General features: G+C 46.9%; 1 protein-coding gene across 2 annotated transcripts in view; it reads right to left on the bottom strand.

The window, feature by feature from the left end:
• Positions 1-228: 228 nt before the first annotated feature.
• The window catches only part of ALPK3 (alpha kinase 3), a 40,864-nt gene continuing 29,197 nt past the window's right edge, over positions 229-11,895 (bottom strand). For both annotated transcript variants that reach the window (XM_034432592.3, XM_034432591.3), the window contains 8 exons: positions 10,946-11,093; positions 9,228-9,355; positions 8,967-9,002; positions 7,886-8,160; positions 6,590-6,678; positions 6,070-6,290; positions 4,689-4,737; positions 229-3,697 (listed from right to left, as the gene is read on the bottom strand). In XM_034432592.3, the coding sequence (XP_034288483.2) occupies positions 3,355-3,697; positions 4,689-4,737; positions 6,070-6,290; positions 6,590-6,678; positions 7,886-8,160; positions 8,967-9,002; positions 9,228-9,355; positions 10,946-11,093 (1,289 nt within the window). In that variant the 3' untranslated portion in view covers positions 229-3,354. The remainder of the gene's footprint in view (positions 3,698-4,688; positions 4,738-6,069; positions 6,291-6,589; positions 6,679-7,885; positions 8,161-8,966; positions 9,003-9,227; positions 9,356-10,945; positions 11,094-11,895) is intronic.

Raw genomic sequence — 11,895 nt, 5'->3', positions numbered from 1 at the left:
TTCCCAAGTAATAATAATATTTTTTTTTAAAAAAAAACCCTCAAACTTTCAGATGGCAAAATTACTTGTTTTGGAAATAAACCAATGTCCTCATTCGTATTTTCCAAAAAACCGTGTTCTCAAGTCTACGCTTACCAAAGTCTTGGCCACCAGCCAGATTTCAACAGAGAAATGTGCACATACAGTACGTAAAATTCAGAGACGATCTCAGCTGCTTCCACAGACAAGTTACATCCTGTTTCACTTTATTCAGCAACTCTTGAACCCCAGGTGGTTTATTATGATTATGAATATTAATATTATTATTGAGTCAGCATTACACAACCCAATCAGTCCCAATTTTTTTTAAAAAAATTGATTTATATGCCGCCCTTCTCCGGAGACTCAGGGAGGCTTACAATGCGTTAAGCAATAGCCTTCATTCTTTTGTATATTTATACAAAGTCATCTTATTGCCCCCACAAACTGGGTCCTCAATTTACCTACCTTAGAAAGGATGGAAGGCTGAGTCAACCTTGAGCCTGGGGAGATTCGAACTTGCAGTAATTGCAGGCAGCTGAATGTTAATAACAGGCTATTAGTCTGCTGCGCCACCAGGCTCCTGTTTTTCTCTTGGTATTCTTGTAAACCAGGGGTATCAAACTCAAGGCCCGGGGGCCAGATCCAGTCCGCGGAGTGCTTAGATCTGGTCCATGGGGCCACCTGGAAACAGCAATGTTCTGGGCCATGGAAGCCTCTGCCAGCGAAAACAGAGCTCTGTTTTCGCTGGCAGAGGGTTGCAGGAGGCCATCGCAGCTGAAAACGGAGCTCGGGAGCCTGTTTTTGCTGGCAGAGCGTTTGGGCCACCACAGGTGACCCTGACATGAGTGACATCGAGCTGGCCACGGCCACCACATCCACGTCCATTCCGGACCCCCAAGGTCAAACACAACCCTGATGCAGCCCTCAATGAAATTGAGTTTGACACCCCTGTCGTAAACCCTTGTCCTCTAGGAAGGCGTGCAGCTTCATTCCTGCACCTGAAGGAGCTTCGAAGACAAGGTTTTGGCCCTGCCACTTCGACATCACAGCTTCAACAGAAGTTCCGATACATCAAATGAGGTTCTACAAGGTTTGTTGGATGACCCGCCGTGGGGGAAGAGTCCACAAGGGGAACTCGGCTCCCTTCTTTGGCTTGGGGCAACTCAAGCACGACTATCAAGCAGCCATATTGAGAATGAATTTGTTTTAGAATTGAATGGCACGTGAAGGTAACATTTTAGAAGGACCACCCATACTCCTTGATGTTACTCATCCCGCTCTGCTCCTTACATCGTATCGGAGGTCCCTTTGGGGTTCCTAAGGTGTTCTCTGTCTAAGGTTGTGATAGAGGACAATAGAGATTTATTCACAAGTCTCCAGATGGTGATGGATTATACAGTAGTCTTTGGTGAAGGAACAGCTGATCGGGCACCTATGTTCTATAGGCTGTTTTCTTGCTCAGTGACATCTCCATCCTACCTGTAATTCGATTGAGCTCACAGCTATAGGGCAATTTTATTTGACAGTAAAAGATAAAGGTAAAGATAAAGGTTAGGATACATGCTAGTCGTTCCCGACTCTAGGGGGCGGTGCTCATCTCCGTTTCAAAGCCGAAGAGCCAGCGCTGTCCGAAGACGTCTCCATGGTCATGTGGCCGGCATGACTAAACGCCAAAAGCGCACGGAACACTGTTACTTTCCCACCAAAGGTGGTCCCTATTTTACTACTTGCATTTTTTACGTGCTTTCGAACTGCTAGGTTGGCAGAAGCTGGGACAAGTCACGGGAGCTCACCCCGTTATGCAGCGCTAGGGATTCGAACCGCTGAACTGCCGACCTTCTGATCGACAAGCTCAGCGTTTTAGCCACTGAGCCACCGCGTGCCATTATTTGACAGTAGGGGGTGCTTAAAATCTTGCTGGTTGCAGCCAATTGCTACACAGCCTACATTTATCTGCTAAGGAGAAATTTGGGAAAAAAGCAAAATATATAAAGTGAATCAAGAGAATGTTGTTCAAGAGAGATATTTCTATCTAAAAGGCCTTCCCTAATTCTACATCCTCAAGAGGTGACCGACCTGTACTTCCAGAATTCCTAGGGTTCTGAATCCTGGCTAATCCCAACACATCTAGAAGAAATTAGGCTGAGGAAGACTGCACACTATAGCTAGGTTCATACAATATCCTTGTCAGCTGTAAATTTAGGAACTGCATTCATACAGTCTGAACTTGGTTCCTGTTAACCCGGTTAATGCGGGGAATTTGGAGTGCGAATCCAGCTTCTTTGGTTAACTTATGGGTCCGTGTGTGATGTGAATCCAGAAAAAGAAAGTTAGCTCAGTAACCAAGTTAAGCCCGTTATATGAATGCGAGCTATCTGTGGTCATTAACGGGTAAGAAATATAACAAGAACTGCTTTGAATATTCAGCAGCAAGTTCCAGAGTCTCGGATAGCAAGGTTTCTCTTACTCTTGGATCTCTTGACTGGTTGACCAAAACATCAACTGAAATCAGAGCTTTCGGTGTGCAAAATATGTGCTCCATCTGCACCCTGAGTGGATGGAACAGGAAGGGTAGTTGAGCAAGAAGCGTTTAATCTTCCGTTAATCTCAGCAGCCTCACTTGATTGACCAAATGTCCTCTCCGTGACATATTTGACACTTTAATTGTCCCCGAACACAGGTGCAAGGAGGTACCACCACAGCCACGTCACATGGAGTCCCGTCAAGGAAGCAGCATCTCCCTCCGAAGGAGAAGGGAGAAGTCAACTCTCTTCTCCTAGGCGCTGTTTTGGGGATGGACGGGAAGAGAGGATCGGGCCGAAGTTAATTCTCAAGAGTCTCACTGGGGTTGTGGTGGCCCACACCATCATGGGGAAAAAACAGAGAGCATTGGGTCTTTGGTAAGGGACGTATTGCAGTCAAAGTCCTGAATTACAGCCCAGCAGAGCACAGGTCCACCTGGCCACCTGGCATCCAGTCCCCATCTTGGACTTCAATCTATTGGGAGCTGTAGGACAGGCTCAATATTCAAAGCACCAAGGAGAAACAGAATCACACGGGCGCTTAAGTTGGGTGCCAGGCTCCTGCCTCGTGTGATGGGACTGTGAAGACAGACGTCACTCTCTGCAGGGTCAGCAGTAGTGACCACACGTTGCATTCACACATCATTCCTGAGGGCATCTAAACCTGCCCAGGGAGCCATGATCAGCATGGCTCTTTCCCTCAAACACCACACACAGACCTCACACAAGGAAAGGTGGGGGGAGCCACAGGAGGACAAGGCGACCCTGTCCCCTTCCTCAGGCACACACAAGGTGCCCCCACTGCCCATCATCACTGCAGCTGTCCTATCTTGTCGCTGTCTCTTCCTTTGGGCCATGCCGTCGATTGTGATTCTGCCACATGTTCTGGACATTTCCGGGCATTCTTGGGGCTCACAGACCCTTTTCTGGAAGCCTGGGGACTAGAGAGGCCTTTTTTCTGGAGCTGAGGGCTGGATTGAGCCGATGAGGATTTTCTGCCCACGTTGGGGCTTCGAGAACCTTTGCTTCTCGGCGGAGGTTGAGGAACCTCAAGGCTTCTCAGAGCCAGGAGCTCACAGTAACGGTTGCATTGATGGGAGGTAACAAAGTGATTGAGGAGGTTGGGGTAACAGCTCTCCTTCAGGCCTTGGTACCTGGCAGAGAAAGAAGGTTACTCCCCAAGATAAATTCCCCATCCATCTTTGACATGCTTGTAAATTATGGGAGTCACTGATGCTTCCCCCTGGTCTTGTATCTATTAATGGATTAGCTGCAGGGGTGAAATGCTACCAGTTTGCTCAGTTCCGCTAGTGATAAAAACGACCGGTTCAAGTGAACCGGTAGTAAAAAAAAATGCTTTAAAAAAGTAAAAATAAAAGGTTCCGACGATCACGCAGCCCAGCTGTGATCGTCAGAACCTTTTAAAAACTTTTTTAAAGCATTTTTTTTACTACCGGTTCGGGCGAATAGGTAGTAAAAATTGCTTGAAAAAAATAAAAAAAAAATTAAAATGTCCACACCCACCAAGCCACGCCCACAGAACCGGTAGCAACAAATTTTACATTTCACCGCTGATCAGCTGGCATCTGAGAGACAGCCCCTGCGTTAGTAGGCACCATAGAAAATTGCAAAGGATGTATCTGGAGAAAGATTTCAGGTCAACACAGGAGACCTGTGGGTGATTAATCAAGGTTTAAATGCCCACATGATCCCATCAGATCTCCTGGCCTGGATTGTACAAGAGTTTAGCATGGAGCTGGCCAATCTTTGTCTTTTGCTAAGCCATGATGGACAAAGATGTCATGGATTCCCAGTTCAGGAGTATGAGCTGCAGGGAAATCTGGTACAGCAAGAGATTACTATCGTGGTTTCAACCTAGAAGGAAGCTAAGGATACCCTGAGATACCCTGAGATTTGAGTAAAAAAAGGTGCCAAAGCTGTTTATTATTTGGCGGGAAGATAGAAACTGTTAGTGAGCGATATTGGCAGATTCCTTTATGTGCCAAAAATAGAGAATTATAGGGCTGGAAGGGATCTTAGAGGTCTTCTAGTCCAACCCCTTGCCGAAGCTCTTGGCTCTTGGCTCGCTCTGGTTGAACCCACTTATCCAGCCTGGAATGCAAGCTACACAATGTGATTACTTACCCCTTGGTTTTGGTAGCAATCTTCACGTTGGTGACTTTCCACCCGACTCCTGCAAGAGAAGCTCTGTGTCAGTTTTGGAAGACAATTTTCTTTTTGGCTTCTTAACTGCCACCTATTTTAGCTGGGGAAGTTGGGAGGGGCTTGTTGTTGGAGCGGTAGAAAGTTAGTCATAACAACATTCCGTCTTCAAGGACTTTTGCCTGCATCTGATGGAGACTGCCTGAAGATTGTATCCGGCGGAGTGCGAAGAGTTGATTGGACAATGTGATGAATTTGTGGGTGTGGGGCGGGGCTGTGAACTGTTAGCTGGGTGGAGAAAACCCAGAAGCTTTCAGATTCGGGTTTTCCCAGATGTGCCCACATGACCTCTCTAATAAATTGGAACTTTGAGGAACCTCAGGCCTCAGAGCTTTATTTCGTTGGAGGTGTTCCTTGGAACTCTGACACTCTGATGAAATCGTAAGGTAGGTCCACCACTCCTCATCTTTCTTTCAGCGACAACATCATGGCTGACTCTTAGAAGAGTCACATTGAAGCCAGCCTCAATCCATTCATCTACAGCAGAGGTGCAAAAATCTACATTCCTCCCAGTGGTGAAATGTAAAATTCGTTACTACCGGTTCTGTGGGCGTGGCTTGGGGGGGGAGGGGGTAATGTGACTGGGTAGGCGTGGTCAACTTTTTTTTTTTTTACTTTTAAAAGCATTTTTTCTACAACCTTAAGAGGTTGCAGGAAAAAAAAATTCTTTTAAAAGCCTCTGACGATCAGGCAACTCACCTGGGATCGTCAGAGGCTTTTAAAGGCATTTTTATTTCTACAACCTCTTCGGCTGAAGAGGTTGTAGAAAAAATGCTTTTAAAAGCCTCTGAAGATCCCAGCTGAGTTGCCTGATTGTCAGAGGCTTTTTTTCCTTTTAAAAACATTTTTTCTATAACCTCTTCGGCTGAAGAGGTTGTAAAAAAAATGCTTTTAAAAGCCTCTGAAGATCCCAGCTGAGCCGCGTGATCATCAGAGGCTTTTTTTTTTTACTTTTAAAAGCATTTTTTCTGCTGAAGAGGTTGTAGAAAAAATACTTTTAAAAATAAAATAAAAAAGGCCTCTGATGATCGCGCGGCTCAGCTGGGCATGGGGGGGGGGGCAGGGATTTTTGCTACCAGTTCTCCGAACCACCAGCTGCCATCGCTACCGGATCAGGCGATCCGGTCCGAACCGGGAACATTTCACCCTTGATTCCTCCCACTGTTGCTGACCTCCAACAGGGTCTCCAACTCCCAGCATTCCTCAGAACATCAGGAGGACAACAGACTATCTATCTAGCGATCTGACCTAGAGAAGCTTCCCTCTTAGAAGGTGCATCTAGTTGCCCACACAAGAACCTCACCTTCCAGGTCTGTCACCAAGATATTGCCATTTGTCCACTGGTAAAGCCAGTGCTGGAAAGCAGAGCATTTTTGCCCAATTTCGGAGGGGTTGGGTGGAGCCAACCTGTTGCCGTCTCCTTCTCGTCCACAGTAGCACTGAAATGAGCCGGGCAAGTCTTGCTCCATTGTTGCATAAGGAATATTATTGGCTGGGCGATAGATTAGGTAAAGTGGGATTATCCTGTGTCAAAAGAAAAAGAGTGCTCCTATTAAAGGTAAGGGTAAAGGTTCCCCTTGCACATATATGCTAGTCGTTCCCAACACTAGGGGGCGGTACTCAACGCCGTTTCAAAGCCGAAAAGCCAGCGCTGTCCAAAGACGTCTCCGTGGTCATGTGGCCGGCATGACTCAACGCCAAAGGCGCACGGAACGCTGTTCCCTTCCCACGAAAGGTGGTCCCTTGGTCAGAGGTCTAGGACCACCTGCAAACCTATGAAGATTTAAACAGGCAGTTCACAGCCCTAGAAAGAAACAACTTACTCAGGTACTGAGCCAAAGTCAGCAATGGCTCTCGTCTCTGCCGCAAAGATCTTGCAGTATTCCCGACTTGAATTCTGGATTTTACACTCCTGCAAGGTAACAGACAGCTCTTGACATCTAACCAGACGGTAATGGGACAGAAGTTGCCTTCGGAAGTGGTGGGAGCTTCATCACTGGAAGCTTTCAAGAAGAGATTGGACTGCCATTTGTCAGAAATGGTGTAGTAGGGTCTCCTGCTAGGGCGGAGGGTGGGGGTTGGACTAGATGACCTACAAGGTCCCTTACAACTCTGTTATTCTATATTCAATGGAACAGAAGTTGCCTTCAGAAGTTATTGGAGTTTCATCACTGGAAGCTTTCAAGAAGAGACGGCTTCTTGAACCCAAGCTTGTCGGCAGAATTTGCCTGCAATACTGCATTCTAACCACTGGGAGGGAGGGAGGGAGGGAGGGAGGGAGGGAGGGAGGGAGGGAGGAAGGAAGGAAGGAAGGAAGGAAGGAAGGAAGGAAGGAAGGAAGCAATAGCACTTGGACTTCTATACCACTTCACAGTGTTTACAGCCTTCTCTAAGCGGTTTACAGAGTCAGCCTATCAGCCCCAACAATCTGGGTTCTCATTTTTACCGACCTCGAAAGGATGGAAGGCTGAGTCAACCTTGAGCCTGGTGAGATTCGAACTGCTGAACTGCAGGCAGCTAGCAGAAGTAGCCTGCAGTACTGCATTCTAACCACTGCGCCACCACGGCTCTTAATAAATAAATATTGCCCCCAACAATCTGGGTCCTCATTTGTCTGACCTCGGAAGGATGGAAGGCTGAGTCAACTAGGATCGAGCTTCTGGCTGTGGGCAGAGTTTGCCTGCAATATGGCATTCTAAGCACTGCGCCACCATGCCCCTTCCTTCCTTCCTTCCCTTCCCACTTAGCAATAGCACTTAGAATTATATACCGCTTCACAGTACTATACAGCCCTCTCTAAGCGGTTTATAGAGTCAGCCTTTTGCCCCCAACAATCTGGGTCCTCATTTGACCCACCTCGGAAGGATGGAAGGCTGAGTCAACCTTGAGCCGGTCAGGATCGAACTGCTAAACTGCTGGCAGCTGGCAATCAGCAGAATTAGCTGCAGTACTGCATTGTAACCACTGCGCCACCACGGCTCTTATGACGATAATTCCATGCTCAATTGCGGTTCATAGGGTCAAGCACCACCTGTACTTTGTCTAATTCTTGATGACTGAACTTGAAGATCTGCTTGACTACAGAACTGGGGTCAAGGAAGGGATCCCCTTCTACCCACCTGAATGGTGATATCGTAATTCCTCTCCACCAACGTGTTCTCACTGCGTCCACCAAATGCAACGAGGTTGTGGACTTTAATAATGCCAGTGTGCCCAGACTCGAAGACTGGCTCAAGGCCGTAAATGGCACGGGCACGGCAAGCCTTGCGTAGAAATCCTTCTCCAACCTCCAGGTCCTCCACCATGATCCGACCAAAGAGTTTATCCCCCCAGAAGCCAGAGTCAGCTAGACCTTTGGCAAACACCATGGGGGTCATCTCGATCTCCTCTCCAGCTGAAAAGAATAGAAGAAGTGCCTTAATTTTAAGACTGGGATTCCTAGCAGTGGAGGAGGAGGAGAAGAAGGAGAAGAAGCCACCAGGTGGTCATCTGGGGCCATGTCTACTGCTTGCAGCAATGGCTGAAGTAGGAAATCAGGCGTGGGTTGATACCACCAAGATTTGCTGGTCTGATTCCATAAACAACATTGTCTGCAATGTTGGCCCATGTATGGACCAAACCAGTGGTGGGTTTCAAAATTTTTTACTATCGGTTCTGTGGGTGTGGCTTGGTGGGTGTGGCAGGGGAAGGATACTGCAAAATCCCCATTTCCTCCTGATCAGCTGGGACTTGGGAGACAGAGAATAGATGGGGCGGGGCCAGTCAGAATTTTTACTACCGGTTCTGTGGGTGTGGCTTGGTGGGCGTGGCAGGGGAAGGTTACTGCAAAATCCCCATTTCCTCCCAATCAGCTGGGACTTGGGAGGCAGAGAATAGATGGGGGCGGGGCCAGTCAGAAGTTTTACTACCGGTTCTCCGGACTACTCAAAATTTCCGCTACCGGTTCTCCAGAACTGGTCAGAACCTGCTGAAACCCACCTCTGGACCAAACCAATGAAACAAGAAAAAGGCACAGAATTTTGCTCCAAACATCCATGAATAAAAATATCTTCCTTGCTTGGATCTTTGGCCTCAGTATGGAACAGGGTCACCTCAAGCTCTTTCCTTCAACTGGAAAGTAATCCGTGGGGAGGAGCTTGATGGGGGTCAGGTTATCTCCAAGGGCATTGACTCACCATACCTTTTTCTGGTGTACTTTACCTTCTATTTCTTCTTTGGAGATAAATCCGGACAGCACTAGGAAAAAAGAGCAAGATAGGGAAAGAGATATATTATGATTATTCTCTTACTTAGAAGAAAATCGGAAAGGGGTAAAGAGATCTTAATAGAGTTGGATCCAAACTGCATTCCTGGACTTGTTCTTTTAGAATGTAGGCTGATTGCCGAGGGAGGGGTCAAGCAAGTCATTAGCCTCGAGTCCCTTCATGCCCACGAGGGATCTACTGAGCGACTAAATCTCACCTTCAGAGCTCAGCAGGAAGTCAGTATTGTCAGCCCCGTATTCATTCTGGATGGTACACTGGTACACCCCACAATCCTTCAGGGACATCTGCACAATAGCCAGAGCTGCCTGTCCTTCATCTCCAGAGCTGAAAGATATGAAAACTAGAGTACACACTGCAGGAGTGACTAACCAGATGCTTCAAAATTTTCATCGAAAAAAAAATTAAAGAAATGAAGCTGGGCCTAATCCAATTTATGGGGGCCGTGGTGGGAGACCATTTTGTGGAACACAACCATCGGGACGGGTGCAGGGGTGGGCGTGGCCATGGTGGGCATGGCCTAGTTGGCCTCCTGCACCACGGGGGGAGGAGGGTTGCCCTCCCCAGGCTCCAGAGGCTTTTCTCAAGCCTCCGGGAGGGTGAAAACAGCTTCGCCAGGCTCCAGAGGCCCTCTGGAGGCAGGAAATAGGCCTTCCTGAACTTCCGGTAGGCCCGTTGTTTGGTCTCCTTGAGCCTTTGCGAGTACCCTGCACTTACCGGCATCCAAAAAAGGCCACATGGGGACTCCTGGGAGGGGAGGGGAGGGGTGGGCGAGGCCAATCAGGAGTGGGATTTGGGAGTTCTCCAAACTGCACAGAATCTTAGCTAGAGGTTCTCCCGAACCCTTACGAACCCCCAGCAGCCCATCCCTGGCCAGGTGCAACTAGCTTCTCACCAGGCTGAGTGAGGCAAGGGGTGGGAATTGGTAGAAGCACCTTGACAGAGAGAATAGCAGTGACACTGGTGGGGGGCTCCTAGCTGCTATGGCTATTTCCTCTTCTCCACCATTTGGTAGGTAAGTAGGAGATAAGTAGCAAGGAGAGTTTTTAGGGCTCCTTTCCGAGGATCAAAAAGCTAGAAGACAAAATGGAGCTACCATAACCTCTCTAAATCCAAAGTGGACCTTTCCAAGTTCTCAGGAGGAAGAGAACTACTGCCCTCCTAAACTAGGGATGATGGACAACGTGGGGCCTCAAAGCCATCCTCTGGCTTGCGAAAACCACCTTCAACCATGGCTTCCTGTCATTCTGAGATGAGGAAACATTCGAAAGACACAGTCTAACTCCAAAATAAGTTCAACATTGTTAAGAAAAGAAAACCCAAAGGAGATCCTGTCCCTATTTCCATTTCATCACTGGCCTCATTTGCTCCTGGTCCTTCAAAAGATTGTCCAGCCCTTTCAGAAACAAACAAGAAAAGGAGCTTTAAAAAAAAACAATCGACAACGTCCTATTGAAGTTGGGCATTATATATGTATGGCATATAAATATTTTATTATATCAAAACTCCTGCAGGCATTGAAAAAAAAATTTGGCTTTCAGAAAAGGCTAATTGGCTTGTGGTTGACACTTTCTTCCCTGAAATTACTGTTAGGGCAAAAGGCTAACAAAATAAAAATAGATTGTGAATCAAGGTAACTTTCTGGTTGAATTCAGTAATAGCCCTCTCCAATTTGCTACCTGCCAGAGGTGTGGGATTTAACTCCCAGAATTCTTAACAAGCATGATCTGCTGATGGCTGGGAATTATGGGGGATGAAATCCATCCCTAATCTATTTAGAATGTTGGAGAAGGACTGAAGATAGGAGTTAGGGGTGTGGTGGGGAAACGTAAGACAGGGCAAGAATTATGCGGGAGACACTGCTCAGTCCATCACATTTCTACTGCAGCCCACTGGAGACGTTTCCGCAAGGCTCACCTTCTTTTGACCTCTGCTATGGGCACCTCATCCTTGTACCAGATAAGCTTGGAGTCACTCAAGATATTGAAGAACTGACACCATAGCTTCAAGTTCCCAGAGGCATCCGAGAACTGTTCTGCTCGGATCTTGCGAACGACTTGCGGTGCTAAGAAAAGATGACAAATTAGAGCAGTCATTTCTCAAAAGTCCACCAAATGTGAGGTTGGGATTAAATGAGTTGCAAGTCCTCAACTCGCTTGGCTTTGAAAAGAACATTTTGGATTCTAAAATATACATCCGTATTGTGTGTGAACAGAGTTGGTTCTGGGTATCATTCATATTAAGCCAATTCTCAATAACAGTACTAGTAATCTCTATCACATTTATCAAATTTAAGTAATCCTCATTATATTGTTCAAACATATATAAGCAAGAAATGCCTTAACTCCTCATCTTTGTCTCTATCTTCATCTATGTCTTTCTTGTTCAATCTGAACATTTCTCTATTATACTGTATATGAACAAATTTGGCAAGGTATCATTCATGTTGATCCAATTCATACTAACATTGTTAGTGATGCACTGACTCCAGAGTCTCCAGAGGCGGATAGCAGAGAGGCAGAGGAACAGGAGGAGCTTGTTCCTAGTGCACGCATGCAAAGAGCTGCCAGAAGGCAAGAGCAGCTAAAGTAAAAAAGGACGACTCGGGAATAAGGCCAGGAGATAATTGGCCCCTCCCAGAAGGCTTAAAAGAGCAGCAACGGCTCTTGGGATCTTTGTAGGAAACCAACGTTGCTACATTTGTTTCTTGTCGGTGTCTCTTGTTTCTGAACTTTGTGGGGTTTTGCCAAGAAAAGCCTTTGGCAGGGTGCCAAAGAAGACAAAGGTTGGTGATAAGACCGAAGGACTGTTTATGAAGGATTTGTTTTGGAATTAATTTGGACTAAGATGAGAATGAAGTAATTCTC

The sequence above is a fragment of the Pantherophis guttatus genome, chromosome 13 (genome assembly GCF_059756535.1).
Source record: "Pantherophis guttatus breed Tessera chromosome 13, ASM5975653v1, whole genome shotgun sequence".
Lineage (NCBI taxonomy): Eukaryota > Metazoa > Chordata > Lepidosauria > Squamata > Colubridae > Pantherophis > Pantherophis guttatus.
The sequence above is the reverse complement of the archived record's forward strand: the minus strand, read 5'-3'. Positions and strand labels throughout refer to the sequence as shown.